This window comes from Plectropomus leopardus, chromosome 19 (assembly GCF_026936395.1).
Source record: "Plectropomus leopardus strain MGB_pleo_1.0 chromosome 19, ASM2693639v1, whole genome shotgun sequence".
In the NCBI taxonomy this organism is placed as follows: Eukaryota; Metazoa; Chordata; class Actinopteri; order Perciformes; family Serranidae; genus Plectropomus; species Plectropomus leopardus.
Window position 1 is genome coordinate 18144371 of NC_142194.1, and position 20941 is coordinate 18165311.

Genomic DNA, 20941 nt, shown 5'->3' on the forward strand with positions numbered 1-20941 from the left:
CTTTTGTTGTTGTTGTTTTGCATCTCTTTGTAGTTGTTATGCATCCTTTAGTGGTATTGTGTCTCTTTGTGGTTGTTTTGTGTCTCTTTTGGGTAATTTTGTGGGGGAGGTTTTGGTCATTTTTTTTGTCACTTTGATGTAATTTTGTGCATCTTGGGGGTAATTTTATGTCTTTGTAGTTATTTTGTGTCTTTTTGTAGTTGTTTGGCCCCCTTTTATAGTTATTTATATTCATAGTGTGTGTCTCTTTCAATTTCCTTTGCAGTCCCCCTTACACTTTGGGGCCCTGGGCCTGTGCCCAGTACGCCTATTCAGTAATCCATCCATGGTGACAGGAGTGAAAATTAGTCATCCTTAACATTTGTTGTGTTATGGTTTCAGAATAATGCAGACAGCTGGAGAACAAATAGATATCAAATAGGGCTCTGCAGAAATATTTATTTATTTATTTATTTTAAATCTTGGCAGCAATCATGTTTTCCCCTAATGAAGAATATATTTTTAGATATTCTGTTATCTAAAATGGTTTGAAAAATAGTGCATATGGTGGCCATAAATGAGGGAAAAAATAGTCGGGGGGTGCGCCACCCCAAGGTTTGGGCTGATCCCCAGGTGTTTACAACGTGTGGCTCCGCCCCTGATCTTCATGATCTGATCAGCGGTCTTTGATGATGATGCATTAAGGTTATCCCTGTTATGTCGATGCTGTTTTCTCAGTCCAATCTGTTCTGCTTGGCAAACACGTCTGGCAGGAGGCCTGTTGTTAAACATGTACAGTAAAAGGGGAGCTGCCAGGGCACTGAATTAATTGAAAGTCTTGCCTCGCTGTTACCTAATAAGGACAGTTGGCAAAGTCACCGCGTGAAGTACTTGAGGCCATAAGCTGTTGAATTATGCAAGAGTGGAGCAGCTTGTTCCTTCAAAGCATGAATCAAAAGTAAAAGCTCATGGAGGATGGATGCATCGATGGGGAGCGTCCAGGCGCTAGGACCCGGAACACGTGAGCGTATTAGTTTGCCAGAGGGTGGAGACGGTGAACAATGAGGGAGCTGACTGGTAGGACCAGCAGAGGAGTAATATCTGAGACCAACCCCCCCCTCCTCCTCCTCATCCTCAAACCCAGAGTCCCACCGGACCGACGGACAAAACAGACTGACAGTGAGAGCAAGGCGCAGAGCTGAGTTTGATGGGAACATGTAGATTGGTCCATGCACGCTGCAGAGAGCGCAGGTTTTTTTGTTTCTGAGCCCCCTGCGTGGATGCGAGTGAATGGGTTCGTCTCAGTGTGTGTGTGTGTGTGGTGCTGAACTGGGTCATGCGGACCACTGGAGGAGCGAAAGATAAACACGCACCCTCCTCCCGCTGCTTGGCAGGTTGAGATGGTGGGTGCTCAGAGGAGGGATCCCAGCCTGTGTCCTCATCTCAGCCTCCAGCATCTGATGATGCTTTGATTTAATCCGCCTCCGAAGAAAGTCACAAACTGAAGAGCATCTTCCAGAAACAGGACGGGAATCTTCTCGGGCGAGCAGCAAAGCACAACGACGAAATCTCAGCCGAGCTTTGTCAGCCGTGCAAGGTTTTTGAGATTTTATTTAAGGGACCTGGACAGTTATTTTGTTCGTTTGTTTTTTGACAGCAGCTATCGATAACTTTGAAACGAGGAGATCCATTCATCAGTTTCGTGCAGATCAGAGCGGAGCAGAGCGCAGCAGCTCTGCTTTCCGAGCGGATGCAGGACCATGGAGGAGAGAGACAGGTCGCCAGCAGGTGAGTGAGTAACACCTAGATGCACCCTGAGGTGCCTGAAACCGGGTCAGTCTGAAAGCTGATGCTGGCCAAAAAAAATAAGGGTTTGAAAATGTGTGTTATTGCCTGGGTCTTCTATTTTGTAATATTGTGCATTTTTTAATAGTCATAATAATAATAATAATACATTCAAAGCACAAGACACAAACTGTTAAACATAAGCAGCAATGCATCCATAGATCATAAAGGCAAACAATCATTTATATACAATCATAAGTTAATGTAGTGACCTGACAAAATCATAGTCAGAAAAACTAATCATTATTTTAAGAGTTTATTTGATTTTAATTCTGTAGTAACTGTGTGTGGTGCAAACCTTGACTCACTCTCAGGGACAATATTCATATATGAATAATACACAACTGCCCAATGTATAATAAAGCATCACTGTCAGGAGCTGTAGGCTATGATTAACTCTAACTAGAGTTAATGGTTGAGCTGCGACTTAATTCCTGTGTTCACCCACATCACTCACCTATTTGTTTCCCACTTTGCTTTTGTGATTTGCTAGATGGATGCGAGGGCATCCGGGGGAATCCACTTTTAATGGCACTTTTATACTTTGTCCAGGGCACACAGGTGATATCTCATCGTTAATGCCGTCTAATGCATTCAAATGAGCAGCTGACTTGATAGAGCAGACCCTGTATAAAAGCAAAGCTCGCAGGCTGGTAATGGACTCTGAATGAAAGGCAACAGCAGCGAATACACACACGGATTTGCTGCTGTCACAAACATTTTTGATCGAGAGAAGCAGCTGTAACGGTTGGGATCTTTAGAGGAGTAGTTTAACCCGAAATTTGAGTCAAAGTTGCTTTACCTGGAGCAGGTGTCTCAAACACTGTAAAACTTTATACATACAGAATGATTTAAGAGTTAATCATCATACAGGACAATGGTAGAAAACATAACAGATCTGAAAAAACAAATCTTAGAGAGGCGTAGATTTTTGGTCGGTAGCAGGGGATGAGACCCCTCCAATATGTACAACATGTGCATTTGCCGCAGCCACGCTTCCAATAAGCAGTGAAGTAGTAGAAGACTTCTTTTTTGATGAAATAAAAATAATTTCCACCTTAAACTGATGCAGAAAAGGCACAAACAGTTGCCTAAAAATTTGCTACAATGCAGAAAAGTAAGTGTTTGACACTCAAAATGTCCTGTGTCCCTCAGTCCTTCAAATTCTCCAACTTTAATTTAGGCGAAATCATCCTATGAGTCCAAAGAAATGTGCCATATATGGGTGACCTGCAGAACTAGATCAAACTAAAGGGACATCTGTCACTACAGCCAACAAATTAAAAGATGGCAATTTTACAGCTTCATAAGGAAATAGCAAATTTCAGACAATGACCCAGTCTGACAGCTGGCATATACACAGCAGCTAAACCCATTAAAGCCCCTTATACTGACACAAAACTAAAAAAAAAAACACATATAACACAATGTTTTACAATCAATACTGGAAAAATGGGGTTAAAAAGACAGCTTAACGTTGTAATCAGTTTACTAAAAGGAGATCAGACTCAGCAACAGACACATTCTGGCAATATAGAAAAACATGGCTGCTCAGAGAACAGACAGGATGCAAACACCAATTAGGGCACATAGAGGACATTTTTTTCTACTCTTTTGTTTATGAGTCTGTGTCCTGCTGGGCGGAAATAACGAAACAACACTTCACTTAATATCTGCGCATTGCATCCTAACCTGCTATTATGTTTGTGAGAAAAGAGCTGCGTAATGACAATCAGCATTCATGCTGTTTACATGTATGTGTGTGTGGGTGTGCTCATAGTATGACTAAGTGATATGTCATGTTTTTGCTGCGCTTTCCATGAGCCCTATCATAGTTATTCACATTTTTTTTCATCATTTAGTGAATCAAAGTTTGATTTGTACAGTATGTTCTTTTTTCTTTAGTTGACTCGTGTTGAACATTGTGTCCTACACTTGTTTTTGCTGCAATGACTAATATTCACTCAGTCATGCAATTGATGCATATTTGAATATAAAAGAGAGAGAGAGAGTTAATTGCAGCCTCAGCAATCACCATTAGTGCATTGACTGTAGTTGGATGTTATTGTACAGTATATTAGAGGGATAACAAATCACCATATACTGTTAGTTTGCCTTGAAGTGACAGGCAAAATGGTCCAAGGAAGGGGAAAAAAAGGAGCAATGTCCTCCTTAGCGATGCTCTTACATCATCTAGCCACACCCCCTCTTAGACCCCATTTTCTGAGCTCATAATAGAGTCACATTTCCCCATGTATTTGACATCAAAGGGACGCAGTCTACAGCATGTGGTACAAAGGGAGGGATGCTTCAGTTCAGTTCCTCACTGGATTTCCCCAATCCTGCAATCTCCCTCTCTCTCTCTCTCTCGTCACATGAAGTCCCTCTATTGAAACTTGAGGCTACTGGATTGAGAGAGATTGGGGGCTAGGTACAGCATGTTCCCTTTGTAGCTTTTTTGCAGTGATGTTTCACTGTGGGATTTTTTTTTTGTGCAGGACATGGTTACAGCGAAAGTAACGATGACATTGTTTGTGACGGCATTCAAAACCAGATGATCAACAGTTTCTAATCTCAAAGCCTTAAAGATGGGATAGGCAGTTTTCTGAAAAAGGGAAAAAAAACAACACCTTTGATTTGAAAATACAGCCTTCTTTCTGCAGCACTGCCCTCCCTGTGAAACCTTTGCACCAGACAAGCTCAGTCATGTGCACACGCTTCATGCAGTAATCTATATGAGCACTAATCATTCATTTCAATCATCCCGATTGTGATTGTGGTCATGATGTTGCTAGATAATGGCAGTCCAATGAAAATTATTGTTTGTTTTCTTTGAAAACTTGTGGGCCCGTAAAGCCATCTGAGTTAACATTTTGTGGTTAGCAACAAAAAATAAACTTGAATTAGCTGCGACCCCTCAGCCACCATTAGCAGAAAGCTAAACTATACATCTTTGGGACATTTATTATCAGACTCTCTTTTAGACTCTTTTTGCTAAGACTGTCTTCCATTTTTGGTTTAGGAAGTTGTTGCCCATGCTGGAATAACAATTTTTTTCTACAAGATTTTCCACTCTTGAATCAGAAGGGACATGCACATTCATCTGCACACTTTCTCTGAAGTAATTTGTGTTTGGCCAAAGTCTGTAGTCACTTGCTAGATTTTTGAAGCTTGACGACAGAACCAAGAGGAAGTGCAGAAGTCAGACCACATGAATTACAGTATGGTGAAAGGTTATTAGAGAGTTATTAGAGGGATGCCCCTCAAAGAACTGCCTACCCCAGCTTTAATCCCAAACTCTGGGTTATTATTGTGCCCATTTTTTCTCTGATGGTCATTTGTGCCCCCTGAACAGTATCTTTGACCTCCCTTAGCTGATTTCCACTCTCAGTCTTTGTTTGGATCCCTTTAACCTTGGGTTGTCCCTTCAAGGGGTTTAGGTCATACCAGCAGGAGGCCAATGGCTGGCAGTGTTTCTGCCAGCAGGCGGTAGCTCCATGGGATGTTTGGCATACAGTAGCAAGCGAGAGATAGAGAGAGGGATGATGGGAAGGAGAGTAGAAGCGAGACAAGTCAGGGACGGGTTACACAGGACTCAGTCCCAGCAGGGATCCTCCATATGGGCAGCCGGGCAAAGAGAGCGGGTGATTTGTCAAAGAGAGTGACCGTGGCCTAGGCCACTGGTTCACCTATCACAGCACAGCAGGAGGTTTCATCAGCTGCGAGCTGGCGGAGGCATTAAACCCAAGAACTCACCGGCTCTGATTTTCTGTCTGAGGAAGAGGATTCAGTTTTTTTATGCCTGAGCGAGGAACAGAGGGTTCTGACTGCAGCTGGCTGTCACAAGCATTTTGTTTTTGATCGAATGACAGATTGTTTAGATCACAGTCATTTGTTTTTAATCTACCCATCCACAGAGACAACAAGGAGAGGGATAGACAGATGGACAAAAATATGCCTATATGCGTGTCTTTGCATGCAGTTGTTTTCTCTTAGCGAGAGAGGCCACATCAGTCACACTGTATTTCACTCACTGTTTTCACTTTGACCCAGAGGCAAGACACGTTGGGCATTTTGACAGTAAATTGGACACAGGAGATCAGTCTTCACCCATAATGACTCTTCTGCCGGGAGCAAAGCAACTAATCCATTAGTAATGGAGAGAGGTAGGGATGTGAGACAGGCTCAGCAATCTTTTTATTTCTTTCATTAGTCCCTTGTTTACATTTTCTGGAACACACAAGAGAGAAGGAGGAGAGAAGGAAGGAAGGCTAGACTAAAAAGGGCAAACAATGTGTGTAAACCTGCCGATAAATGCGTTGTAATACACTTGCAGGTGCAAAATAAACTCTAATGTCCAAATTTTCATCTTTCACTCTATTTAGCTCATCACCTGTAGGCAAATTTGTATTCATGTTTGAACCTCACTTCTGTGAAGTCTTAATGTGCTCATCAATGTCATGTCACAGTTCATCGCAACTGTATCACTCATACTTTACACAGGGACGCCTCTCTGAATACACAATTATTGTCCCAGATGACAGTCGCATGACAGTATCACAGACATTTGTCCACCTGCGTGACCTTTTTCCCAAAATAATGCATTGATATTTTTACCACAGTTAGTCTTTTGAGAACAAACAGGGACTGAACATTGTTACGCTGAAACCCATTAGTCCGAAAAATGTCCCATTGCACCGACAACCCATTTGTCCAACAGCGCAATACTGAAAACAAACACCCATTGCTCTGAGGGCCTATTGCTCCAAAAATACAATACCAAACAGAATAAATGGCTATTTATTATGCAGAAGTACATCATGGCAAAGGCATGACCTGCCCTACTCTGCCCTTGATGGCCTGGTTGCCTTCATTGTTTGGCTTGGTTGGTTTTAGGCCTGAGGAGTGAGGTTGGTACAATGTAAAATCTGACAAGTTGATTTTATTTTAACAAATCTCGGAAACAAATTTCCTTGAAAAATATTAGTAAATATGACTATTAGTCCAAACTTATGTTCACTTTATATGCAGTTGTTAGGTTTAATTACATTTTCTTTAATTGATTATATGAAGTTGTTGCAACTTAAAAATGACAAGTTTGATTAAATCAATCCTTCTAAGTTTTAAAAACATCAGTAAACCAATTTTACTGTGCTATATATCTTTATTTTGCTGGTTGAGCACTAGTCAGTCATATTTGTATTTTTGTAAACATGTTAATGAAACAGGTCTCGCAGATCTCCTAACTTTATCATTGGCAAAATCCTCTTTGTGATAATCAAGTTAAGTCAGACTAACCTGGTAAACTGTAGCTGATAACACTTGTGAATTTCACTTGTCATTTTTAAGTTGCAACAACTTCACGAAATCAAGGAAACAAGGCTCAATTTTGAGTAAACTCAACAATTAGATGAAAAGTAAACATAAATTAAGATGACTAGCTATATTTACTTTCCTTTTTCAGCGCAATCGGTTTCCAAGCTTATTTGAAGTGAAATCAGCTTGTCAGAATTTACAGTGAGCTAATCAGAGGCAGAGTAGGCTGGGTCATGCTTTCGCCATTGTTGGAGTATTGTGGAAGCTAGGCTGTCGAATATTAGCAAAAAATGTAATACTATTGGTCGAGGCTACCAAACAAGGTGCCACCTGTTACTATGTAACCATTCACAATACAAAATGAGCTGCTGTAAGGACGTTGGGAGTGGAGATGAATTTATAAAGAGTCAGTTGGTAAAAATACACAAAAACGCTGACACTTTGCAGTTATTTTCAGGGAGGATAAGAGAGAGGGGAAATGAGGGGATGGGAGAGCCTTTCTACAAACCAATGTCAAGTATAGGGAGACACAGTCACTCACATAAATGCAATGTTAAACCAAAACAAACCGAATAAAATTCATCCAAAGTGACAATAACCAAGGTCCACACTTTGGTTCAGCCATAGGTTCGGACTGGTGTGAAAAGTCACAAAAAATAAAGCTTTGCAAAGTCAACAGTAACACCTGAGGTCACAAGTGTAACCCTTAGAGTTCAGAGGCTAACCACACTGGACAAGGTGCATGTCACACCCTGAGGCTGCTAAGAGACACTCTGTGACCAGAGACACAGTTGTCAGCCGCATTACAGAATGAATCTCTGTTCTCGTCTCCAGCTACGGGTTTATAGAGGAAAAAAGGTCAACTGCTTCTGCAGTTTAATCTCACGGAGTCAGCCACAACAGGTTTCCAGTCCGACGCTGTGCTTATTAGAACGTGAAACTGGATGTTTTGCCTTTTTCTGGGAACAACCTGGTTTTTAAGAGGGTTATACTGCGAATGCACTCAACTCTGTTTGAGTAATTGCTAAATGGAGCAAGATTGCCAATCTGTATTTTAGAGGAAATTAGAGGCGGGAAAACAGATTGTTGCTGCTGAGCGTAAGTCTTGCATCTCCACTGTTTAGGAATTTGAAAAAAGAAAAAAAAAAAAAAATACAGGCTTCTTTTCAGACAGTGCATTTTTGAGTTTATTATTTGACTATTTTCTTTATTTTTCATGATAAAAATCACACTGAAGTTACAAGGTCTTACCTAAACAACAGTGACACAAACATAACAGGAATAAGTGAGCAGCATGCCCAGGGATCTGTTTGAAAAGACTCACAGATGATTGACAGTGAGTGGGACTGGCTCAAAAACCCACAGACATTAAAATGTGTCAGGACAAATCTCCATCTCTATGTGGAGCGTGCTGCTGTTACCTTGTCTTTAGCCGCCTGAGAGGACAGGAGAGGAGCAGAGGGCAGCATGGGAGATCAGCGGGGCATGCGGCTGTGGTCGAGCACGAATGCTGAGCCGTGTGGAGGCTCACAGCTGCTCCCTCTCAGAGGTGGGAACACAAAGGGCCTTTGATAGAGTGTCACTGTGCGACTGATACACAAGAACTTCACAAACACTCACACACACGATCATCTCCCAGAGACGAACATAACTTCATCCCCACACCTCCGGGGCTCTACACTGCAGTTTCTGGTTCACATTTACAGCATCATCATCCCCCAACCACTCATCACATTTCAGGACTCTTAATCCAGTTCTGCAAAGGAAATGAGTGCAAAGCATCCTGCGCTGTTGGGCGGGGAGGGTGCTTTTGTCTTTGTGGGAGCTGAGTAATGTGATTAAGATCCATGCTGGAGTGCTGCACATTCTGCCCGTGGAGCTGAATGGAAGAAGTAAACAAGTGCTCCCTTCGCTCTGCTTCGCTCATAGAGGCGATGGGGCCACAGAGGGTGGGCGGTCAGAGGAAATGTACTGTCTGTCTGTCCTGTTTAAATGTTTAATCACCAAACCTGGATCACGGACTGATCTGGATAATGATCAACTTTTGTGTTGACTTGCTGAAGGCTATACAGTGGGCACGCTCAGAATGAGTGGGCTACAATATTCATAGCCTCTTATATAAGCATCCCCATGCTTATGATAAAATCAAGAAGCAAGTGTTATCTACAGAGATGCATACGGCAAACAGGGCACTTTCTATTTGCAGTGTTTCTTCGACAAAGACCGACGAGCCAAGAACACGAGGCTGCAAATGGTCGCATCCTATTTTAGTTTTCGCTGTCTAATAGCTATATTTATCACTCGCCTCCCACAAGATCGCAGAGGAACCTCAACACCTTCAGAACAAAACCTCCTGTACCATGTTTTCAACTGTACATTTGCTGCCATGCAGCAATCTTTTTTTTTTTGCCCCCCGAACTGTCAGTCGAATCAGACACGTTGTGATGCTCTCGTTTAAAGCAGTGGTGCTGAGAAACTGGCTGCAGGGAGACAAGAACAAAGAGCAAAGCAGTTTCCTTTGAATGATGGATGAAAAAGGCCATCAGCAAAATTGTTTGCGCTGATTTGATGCCTATTAGTGTGCGTATGTGTGTTCGTGCTGTGCATGATTGGATGATTAAATTTGATTGTGTGTGCAGGAAAGGGGAGGTCGAACAGAAACAATGGGTAAGATCATTAGTGTGATCCACTTCATTTGCTGAAAAGGTCCATTTTGTACAGTTTAGTAGCTTCGCTCAATCACTGTAACAGAGGCTCACCTGCACAGTCACTCATCTCTGATTTTTAATTTGTTGTCAGTTGGTACATTTTGTGTGCCCGACTCCATTGGAGCATGCAATTAAAGCAGCTGTATTTTCCCTCCTAGGATCACTTTGACCTATTTCAAACTTGGCACTTCTGAAAATCAGCAATAACTTTTCTGTTGCAGTATTATTTTTTTTCTTTCAGCTTCAGCAATTTGACCGAAATACATACTGTGGAGCAAACCGCTGTGCAAACCAAATGTGTTTTCCAGGCAAAACTAAGAAACCCATTTTCTCACAGCTTCACTGATTGTTTCTGCCGTTGGAAAATGTATACGTACCATGATGACTTCAGAGATGATCTTTGGCATGCCTCAACGGCATGTATATACCTCAGAGCTGTCAGCTCCCTCCATTTGTTTCCATTTGTTAGTCTCTCTACCTGGTCATATTGATTTTCCTGTAGCTGTCTGCCAGTAAGTGCTGTCTGAGACCAGCCATATCTGAAAGCTGGCCAGAGTGATCTACAGGGACAGCATGAAGTCCAATACATTTACTGAAAGCACTTCCCCTGTTGACGCCATCCCTGAATTGATTGTATGGAAATGAAGGTCTGTTAAAGCCTTCCTGATTTAACCACCCTTCGGGACACGATGTACTGACAAGAATATATGGACGGGTACTAATAAATATAAAGATAAGAGCGTTCGGTCATAAACACGTTCATATACAAAACTTGCATCATCCTAGCAGAGGAAAACATGACTCTATGCACTGTTTGTTTTCTCCTTTTCACTTAGTCTGCCCCACAGCGTCAAGGCGAGCCTGTCTCTTTCTCCATCCGGGCCGGGACGGGTTGGCAGCGGCGGGGGCTCACCTACATCCAAGATGGGGTACTGCGGAGGGGTGCCCGTGGAGGACATGCAGGCCCTGGCTATCACTTCTCTGTCGGCAGCAGATGTAAACAAACAATATGAGCACATCCGCGAGCTGGGGAAGGGCACATATGGCAAGGTGGACCTGGTGGCACACCGCACACAGGGTGAGTAGGTCTTTATCTTTTAACCCTGTTTTATTAGTGTGTCTTGACCATAGACTGTATATAATGATGGGCAACATGACAGCTTCCAAAACTGAAGCCAAAACATCCAAATTGCCCCCTAGTGGCTGGCTGCAGTATAGGTTATAAAGCCCACACCCTCCATGTTATCGGATAGGACACGGGCAAAACTAAAAAATTTATGTACACATTAAATAAATTTCTGTCATTTCAGGTAGTTCTTAATAGCTGATTTATGTTCACGTGTTAATTTTTCTGATAAGTTCATTTCTAATTAGTTATTTGATGATACAAAAAAGGTATTTGAAATCATGATTGACAGCTGTGTGTGTGATACAGTGATCTGTGATGTAATAAAACTGCTGATTCCCCAAATAGAGGCCGCTGTTGCGCATCACTTTAAAAGTTGCTGCTGCAAAGAACTGTGGGATGGATTCTCTCCTTTGCTTTGGTAAAGGATGCTCCAGTGTATCCTATGCTAAAGGAGATTATAAAGGAAGCACTGATGCACCTTTCCTTAATATTAGGAGAATTCAAACAGCTCTTATCATGGCAGCCGCGCAGGTACTTCCGGTTCATCTCACTCAGTTAGGAACCCTCCTAAGCAGAAAGAGGCATTCGACCGCAGCCTCTGTCTCCAAATGACGTCACAAGAGCAAGCTGGCAGTGGCCACATCTGGGACATTTTTGGTTACTTTTTGTACACTGAAATGGAAGTGGAGACGTGTTGTCCATCATATTTAGTGATTGGTCTTGACAGTCCATCATCTAAACATGCTTAAATACAAAAAAAAGAGATTGATTAGATCTCCACATTATGCCAGCATGCCCCTCAGTTGAGGACAACTAGCTAAGGCAGATCACCGTGTTATAAAGTCTTAAGTGCTGAGACATTAATTTAAGCAGTTAACAGATTTTTTTTAGGTTCTCTGTTTAATCTTTAGTTGTAATAAAATCAAGGTTAGAGAGCTGGCTCAGTGTGAAAGTGGTATAATGAAGCATTGTAAAGTAGGCTGAGAGGCCAGCAGAGATTTAAAGTGCTGTGTGCGCACTCTGCATATCTGCAGCCGTGATCCCGAACAGCTGGCTGTATGTGTGTAATGGAGGTGAGATCATTCACTCTACATGTTTATATGAATGAATGTAGCAGCTGTTACAAAGACAGGGTTGCTGGGAATCTCTCCGCTCCATTAGAGTGTCAGGTAACACTTCCAAATTCACTTTGGATAACACTATTAGTGTTTTGGATGGTAAAATGTTGGCAGTACTTATTTGATACACAGGGGCAATACACAAGAGCTTTAAGGGAAACCAGTATTTTTTTTTTTAACTTGGACTCTATTCTGCCATGTTTTTGTGTCTAATGTGACTAATGGAGAGACAATTTTTTAAACTGGATTAGTATTGTGAGAGAGCCAATTGTGCCTTATTTATGTACGTCAATTAAATTGCTTGGTTATGCCACTGACAGGCTAAGCTTGGTATCAGAAGTGTCTGACAACATTACAGAAAAGACCCTACTGAGAAATGAAACATTTTTCCTTACTTTGGGCTGATCCGGTGTTTTTGTTAGTGTGTAACCACACACTAACAAAAACGGTGCATCCTATATACCTCAGTTGAATCTGGGAATGATGTTACATCCGCCTTGATTGCAATCTAGTAAAACAAATTGGAAAACAATACCAGTACAAGCCAAGTTAGCCATTGCTAGCAATACCAGTTGATAACAATGAATGACGCTGCATTTTGTGCATACAAACATGGTAGCCACATTTCCACAGATAGAAGTTGGACAGGATCGACTGTGTGTACGACTATTTTAATGAGACACAAATAGGACAGAGCTGCTAATAAACAGTATATTACTACAGCTTTCAAAACCGTCGATGAGAAGAGCAGCTATCTCGGATTTAGAGGTCAGAGTTGGTGAAGTATCTTCCAGTTGAAATTTCCAACTGGGAACTCAGAAATTCTGACTTCCTTGTGCAAATGGAGCGCACCACAAGCCACAAGTATCACTCAAGGAAAACTCTTGTTCTGAAATCACACATACTTTTCCACCTTTTCGAAATTAGCTAAATATTCAGCCATGACGTTGATAATAATTCAGATAATTCTGTGCAAGGCTTTCTGTACTCGGGCAACAAACTCTCCGTGATAGTCCTCTCTCCAACTGTCACTAATGCTTCCACCACTCTTTTTCCTGCTACAAGCCACTTCTAGTGGGATTTCAGAACAAGTCCTCTCCTTGAGCGAGACTTGGTCACAATGACAAACAAACCAGTGAAAGGTAAGGAAAACGTTATATTTGTCTGTAGTAACAATCTGAGCCTTTCAATGACAAAAACAAGCCCTTTTACAAACCCTTTTCCTAATTTACGGTGTACAACTGCCAGTAGGGATTACATTGCAGCCGGTTTTGCTGGTTTTGGACTGAAACAAAATTCTCATCTTGACTAGTCACAAAAATATGCGAAAAGAGTGTCTGGGTTAAAAAACACGCATGTTTCCCTTTAATTTTTTTCTGTCTACATGTTTCCATCTGATTTTTTTCAGGCACCAAAATGGCGCTGAAGTTCGTTACCAAGAATAAGACGAAGCTCAAGAGTTTCCTGCGGGAGTACAGTCTAACAGGCTCACTTAGCTGCAGCCCTTTCATTATCAAAGTCCTGGACGTGCTCTTTGAGACGGAGGACAGTTACGTGTTTGGACAAGAATATGCCCCAGCTGGGGACCTTTTCGACATCATCCCCCCACAGGTAAAGCTATCATCCCGCCTTTCAACCAATCACCATCTTCACTCAGCCGGAGCTGCTCCAATCAGCCGCCATGTTCAGACACGGCGGTTTTAACAAGCCCTCCTGGGATCGAAGCCTTGTCTTCGTCCCGGTTTTCTCTCTGCGCTGAGCTCTCACTTTGCTTTAGTGCTACTCCAGTTGATGTGCAGGCAGTGTTTGACTTCAAGGTTCTTCTAAAGACTCATTAAAAATGGTTGCATTAAAAAATGGATTCAGAAGTCAGATTCTTGTTCCAGTTTCCTTTTTCATGTCACTTTTCACCCTGTGCTTTCAATCCAACACTCAATATAACCATCAACAACTTTTAACTGTGGGCTACTGTAACCTACTCACCATGAAGCTCTTTTCTGGAATCACCTCCCATAGTCTCACCTCCTACACAATGTACTGCATCTATTAGATTGCATTAATCCAAAAGTTATCTATTTTTCTGCCTTCATTTCTCCAACACTTCCTTCCGCTCTCTCCTTCTCTCAGGTGGGTCTGCCGGAGGAAATGGTCAAACGCTGCATGCAGCAACTGGGCTTGGCACTGGATTTTATGCACAGTAAAAATTTGGTGCATCGGGATGTCAAACCTGAGAACGTGCTCCTGTTTGACCGTGAGTGCCGCCGCATCAAACTGGCTGATTTTGGTATGACCCGACGCGTTGGCTGCCGTGTGAAGCGAGTGAGTGGCACCATCCCCTATACAGCGCCAGAGGTGTGCCGCGCCAGCCGTGCCGAGGGTTTCCTTGTGACCACCAGTCTAGATGTGTGGGCGTTCGGCGTGCTTGTCTTTTGCATGCTGACAGGCAATTTCCCCTGGGAGGCGGCATTGCCGGCCGATGCCTTCTACGAGGAGTTTAGACGCTGGCAGAAAGCAGGGTGTCCTGTGGGGATGTACCCGTCTCAGTGGCGCCGCTTCACTGACGATGCTTTGCGCATGTTTCAGAGGCTGCTCGCTGCTGAGCCGGAAAAACGCTGTGGAGTCAAAGACGTCTTCTGCTTTGTCAAGTACGAGCTGGTCAGCGAGCTAAGGCGTAGAGCTTCTTGTCGAGCCAAGAGAGGTGAGAGGTCAAGCTCGGGAGTGTGTACTGGCAGTTGCACGCCGTCCTCATCCTCCACTTCATCACGTTCCTCCCACAGACACCCCGAGCCCTCTACTCCTCCAGGAACATCCTGCCTGCGCCCGGCACCACTCAAACGCAGCGTCCTGTCCGACCCGCTTTCTCCCAGAGAGGAGTCTGGGCAGCACCAGTCTCCAGGCCGAGACAAGAACAAAAGCCAGATGGTGATGGCAACTGCCATTGAAATCTGTGTGTGACCACACTAATGTTAGCAGTGGAGACTAGATGGCTTTTCACAGTAATAACAAGCTGTGAAGAGGTGCTAATGACTACCACAGAGACTCCAGTGAAAAAAGAGGGGTACTTTAACCATGAAAGAGAAGCTCAGGATCACATCCCCGGCTGTGGAAAATGGACATCATCAATCAGCGGTACACACTCGGACAGCTTATCACTGGCACACGCCGTTTAGGTTTTGATTTGTGACCAAAGACTGCTTCCCAAGCTGAGAAGCCGTTTAAGAGTGGGCTCCTCTCAGCAGCTCATTCTGCCATCCAGACATTTGTGTTATCTGCCCATTCACTGTGGTGGTGCTAATGATTCTATAATTAGATTCTGTCTTTTTTCACTCATCACTCGTCTCCCTACTTTTGTTTATGTCATGTCTCTTTATTAGTGTTTATTTATCTTAGAATATAAAGCTGCATTTCCATCAAAGGATTTCGGTATAGTACCTTTGAAACCAAAAGTAACACCAAGAACAGGTACCTAGAACCTAGATCTGTGCAGTGTTTCCGCCGCAGACAGTACTCTTACATGTGGGCGAGGTTGTTGTCACTCACTGCTCCGTCCAGCAGCGCTTGCTATATTTCCATGTTCACTGGTGATACAGAGTGAAGTCAGCACTCTTTTATCTTCCACAGAATGGGGCTGCAGGCTGGAGTCAGAGTTTCTTGCAGTGGGATATTCATGAAAACGGATTTGTGCATTGACTCCTTGTCAGGCAAGAGCAGGGGTTAAGTGCTGCCCAAGCACATAGGAACAACACTCTGTCAAGTTTTTCTCTAAGTGAGATTTAGAATATACGCAGTTCACATAATCTGGTCGAAATTAATATATGTTTCTTAAACCCTTATAGATCTACTCATCACTAAAAGTGTATGTCATTCAAGAAAGACAATAAAAACAAATGGATACGTCAAACTGTCATATCGCAGATTTAAGGTGTGTTGATGGATTCATGTCGTCAACTCATGCATTCAGTAACATTACAAGTAAATGTTCCACCTTAAAAGTTGCTGGCAGTTGGCCCTGTGAATTAAATCATTTTTTTCTCAGTCCTCAGCTGCTGCAATTATAGTTCACTAATATATGAAAAACTTTGCGCGGTATGAACAGTGGTTAACTCAGCACAGAGTGTTGATTCTGTACTGACCATTGAACAGACTGCAGCGCTTCTAGCTCCACCTTTTAGTAACAGATCTGTGTGCTAGGTACCTCAAGCAGAAGGGTGACCAAAAATAGGGATGGTTTCAGTGTTTTTCACAGTGGAAACGCAAAAAAATGTGTACCGAACTGAACTGAACCGACTTCCTGGTGGAAATACCCCATAAGCTCCGGGGAGGCCAAAACTTCATCTGATTTGGTGATCAGTTGGAGGCCGGTGATCTGAGGGCAAATCTACGCAACTTCATTCATTTGTCAGACTTCCTGCCAACTTCCAATGCATAAAAGTCTTTCTGAAGAGAAAGAGAAAAAGAAGAAAAAAGAAACTTCTATGTAGCAGTTTGTATGAGATGTCTTTTCATGTCGTTGTCTAGACGTAGAGACATATTCTCAGAGATAGGCGTCACCTCAGGACACTTCAGTGGGCCACTTCTTGTTTTATTATTAATGGAAATCCATTGACTGGCTGAAAAACACTGACTGAATCTGCCACTTTTGAACTGCTCTTGATGACATTCATTTCCAGTGGAACAAAAAATAATACAGGGATTGTACATTTTCTGAGTGGAAAGAAAAAAAGGTGGTGATCAAATTAGAGTGAGAAGAAATGTCTTTTTATTGTTTATTTTCTACCTGCTGTGTGTGTTCGGATGTGTATGTATGTGTTTCAAATGCTAAAGCACAAGATTTTTGTAAAGGACGTGGTGAAAACTATGACTCTATATTGTAAATAATTTGATATTTCTAGAAGTGCACCGTATTATCAGGTAGTTCATCTATGTAGCGGTACTAATTTTCTACAACAGGGAAAGGGGTTTTACAGTTACTGTCAAGGCAATGCACTGTATGTAGCAACAAAATATGACAGAATGTACAGTATATAATGACACATTAAATATATAGAAATATGATCATGAGCCTATTTAAATGTATGACATTGTAGCAGCTGCTGCTGTCTTTTTCAATTATTTTTTAGTTTTATCTTAAGTTCTCTTGACCCATTTATGACCCAAAAGTTGGATAGTGGACAACACTAATTTCTGCATTTTCCTGTCGCCTTATCATGAGCAACATCCACTTCCTGTGTAAAATCATTGTGCTTCCTGGTTGTCAATGAACACAGCCCATTCTGTCTTCATTCAATCAGTTAATCTACCAAGGGGCTGCTTTGCAGGTCGACGCCTTTGCAAATTAATTTACTGGCATTGCAAAAAGGTGTTCCAATATTTGATTATCAAGATGCAACATTAACACACAATCCCGACTGCTCAGAATTCATTGATGCACCCGCTATGCTCGTGTTTAATTAAATCTCCCTGTCTCTCTGTGGGAATTCATCCAAATATATCCCTCGAAAAGCAGAGCCCAGGTGTTTGTAGTCTGCAGGGATGACCTCTGTGTCAGCGATTGATGTTCCGCACTGATGATTGACCCTGACCAGCCCTCTGCTTCAGCTTCCAAAGAGATATGGCTAATTATGAGAGCAACTAAAAATCAGAGTATCTTCAATGTGAATGCTTCAGTGGGTGCTCATTACCATCATTTTTCTTGCTTGAATTGCGTTACTGTTATGTCAGTCAGGTGTGTGCGTGCCTGTGTCTGTGTTTGTGTGGGAATGTGTCCTCACTTTCCTTATTTCCTCCCATGACAGCCCATCAGCTCTGTCGCTATAGTGACAGTGCCTGTGCTCCTCTGGTTTGCCTTCTGTCCTCTTCTTGAAAATCAAGTCTAATTGTGCCCATATCAAACAACTGGTAACCAGCCTCCCTCCCAGTCGCCCTCAGCTCCTCATGACAGTTGCTTAGCTTATTATACTGGATGTCACATTTTCCTGTATTTTATGAGCCAGTTCACAGATGTTACGGTGATGTCAACAAATGCACATGGTGGGATGACTCAGCACGGTCCTTATGTTTACGAAACAGAACATGGAAACCAATGCAGACCGTTATGATGGTTAGCATTAGGCAACAGCATCACGGATGGTTTGGTTTAGCCAGAAGAGGCACAGCGTTAAGTGTAGGAAAAAACTTTGCATCCACACAGGAGATGAAATCTCTGGACTCCCACACAAAAGTCGTTTGTTTGTGGGAGGCATCCACCTCCCCAACCGCCCACCTTATAAGCGCACCTGTGCACCTTATATTACATATATTACACATTATATATTACACATCGAAATAGAGCTGAGAAATGTCCTAAAATCCTAGAAATGTCATTAAATCCTAGAAACATGTATGGAACTGTTATACAACTGTTACAGCCTGGTGCAAAAAAACATTTTTGGTCTCTATAGCTAATATCAACATTCATGACAACTGTACAGGGGGTTTCTTTATAACTCACCTGTTTACATTTTATTAAGGTCCAAGTTACACATATTTAAAGACACATATTTAAGGCTGTCTAGCTCCTAAAAACCCACATGGTGACAGCCAAAATGCCAAACTCAAGGCTTCAAAACAGAAGTCCACAGACCTATGGGTGACGTCACGGTAGCAACGTCCATTATTTATAACATCTATGTTGCAGGTATGTTTATAGAGAATAGTTGAAAGGTTGTCTGGACCTAAAACATCTACAAAAAGTTGCTGATAAGACTGTTAATAATGACCTGCACATGGAAGACGAAGGCTTGGCCCGAATATTCAATATTTGCTGGTAACACCAAATCCCTAAAATATTGGCGGTTGCCCTGAAGCCCCCAGGAACAGTGCTGAGCTTTGAAGCCAATTTGACATTGTCACTATACCATGGAATTACAATGTCCGTGTCCCTCACGTGATGCCACGAGGCCCCCAAAAAACTTTTTCTTAGAGACCTACATTACAAAGAGACGTCTGTTAATCAGCAAATTTTTTTTCTGAGGCACATGAAACTCCAAAGACAAAACATGAAATAGCCCTTATTTAAATCATTACATCCTAAAAGTTGTAAAATTCATCAACTGCCAAATCCATAGTTTTTTTCATACTATCATTCATGTGAGCGAACACAAAAGTGGTTGAAAGGTGGAGTTAAACAAAACACTAGTATGCTTGCTCTACGGGCTCATGGATGTGGAAGATCTGGGTATACCTGAAAATCTATTTGTTTTGGCTTCATGTGCCAAAGGGTCCTGCCCCCAACGCTGTATCCACTTCCCTTTATACATCCATGCATGCTCCTAGAGGCTACACCATCTGCAAAATGATAACCGATGGGTTCTTAGATCGGATTACGTGTAGCTCCCAGCTGGACATTTAAGTGTTGCAGTATTTTGACGTGAGCAGCTGCAGCTTTGTTAAACATCATAGCCATTAGCATCATTAGACTGCTATCAGTTGTCGCAATGTGCAATGCTGTTTCTCATGGACTGTTATGACAGGAATTGTCAAGTTTAATGATGAGGTGTCAAAAATATATCAAATTTTACTGAAGCTCTGGAGAGTAGCCTTCCATTTACCCAGTCTATCCTGATCCAATGATCAAACTGTTTTCTGCCAGCAAGTGTTGTTGTAGAATCTAATGTAAATACTGTATGTACTGTGTCTTTAACAAAACAAGAAAAAGAATACATAAATAAAATGTTAATATATGTTGAAATAAATTTATGCACCACATCTTATGGCTCCAGGGTATTTCTGTGGGTACTTAGAAATACTGTGGTGGTATTTTTTTTTGCAAGTGTAGCAAAGCTAATTCCACCCAGCTTTGTATGGTCCCCAGACTGCACATTAGATGAAGGTCAACTTGAATCACATGTGATTTCCAGAGGCTTTGGTCTGATTTTGCCAGCAAAACCCCCAGACTATTTTAATATGCCGACTTCTTTCTGAAAGCCCAATTAACACATCTGTAGATAGGAGTTATCTGCTGCCCTCAAAGAGCAAATGAGTTCAAGGACGGTTGGAATATGGCAGTGAAGATAGAGAGAACAGTTATCATACTCAGCTGTTGTGTCAGAGTGGAGGAGTTTGCTAAAGTTGTTATCAGGCTGAGCTAAGACAGTGGCGGTAAGCTGTGGTGTATCTGCCACTGAGAAAACCTAATCAGTTCAGACAATGCAAGAGAAAGGAAAGGTCAACCATGACACACAGGGCTTGTGTAGTGAGTGGAAGCTTGTCCTTTGTGATAGCCTGTTCTCTGCCCTTAAAGGGCTACAGCACAGAAGCCGAGAGGATGGAAGATGCTGAACTCAGGTTGAGGCAAAAAGTGGAAGCATTAAATGGAGGCTCTAGGTAGACCAGTCCAAAGAATTAATGGCTATGGTTCTACTGATGTTTTCTGAAGATTTATTCTACTCTCTCTCTCAATCCTCAAGTCCCTAAAGCTACTGTCCATTGATAAGCAGTCCGACAAATTAGCAGGACAAAAATGTGCTAAAATAAAATAAAATGGCTTGAAATGCACCACCAATGTCCATGTAAGGCACATTAACAAAATGATACATAAACATGAATGAAAAAAAGACAATTACTGTGTTTGCCTCTTGGACCACATCTAGGATATTGTTATTCTGAAGTCGTACATTTGTCGTCTGCAGCCAAGTTGCTCTTACCCACAATGCCCTCACCTACACAGAGGGGGTGGTACACTCTGCATTGAGAAAAGACCTTGCATTGAAGGTAATACTCTTTTTAACCAAATATTTTGAAGCATCTTTTAGACAATTTTTTATCAAACCTTTTACCTTTTTAACACCTTATTTGTTACATTTTTA

General features: G+C 42.2%; 2 protein-coding genes across 2 annotated transcripts in view; one reads left to right on the forward strand and one right to left on the reverse strand.

Annotated features, from left to right (window-relative positions):
- Nucleotides 1–20941, reverse strand: part of LOC121958652 (retinol dehydrogenase 13-like) — a 67463-nt gene that overhangs the window by 9872 nt on the left and 36650 nt on the right. The gene's annotated exons all lie outside the window — the stretch shown is intronic.
- On the forward strand, nucleotides 936–19841 carry sbk1 (SH3 domain binding kinase 1). Its single transcript, XM_042508319.2, has 4 exons — nucleotides 936–1767; nucleotides 10685–10926; nucleotides 13504–13706; nucleotides 14223–19841. Exons 1-4 carry the CDS (start codon nucleotides 1730–1732, stop codon nucleotides 15048–15050), a joined length of 1311 nt encoding a protein of 436 aa, XP_042364253.1. The 5' UTR covers nucleotides 936–1729; the 3' UTR covers nucleotides 15051–19841.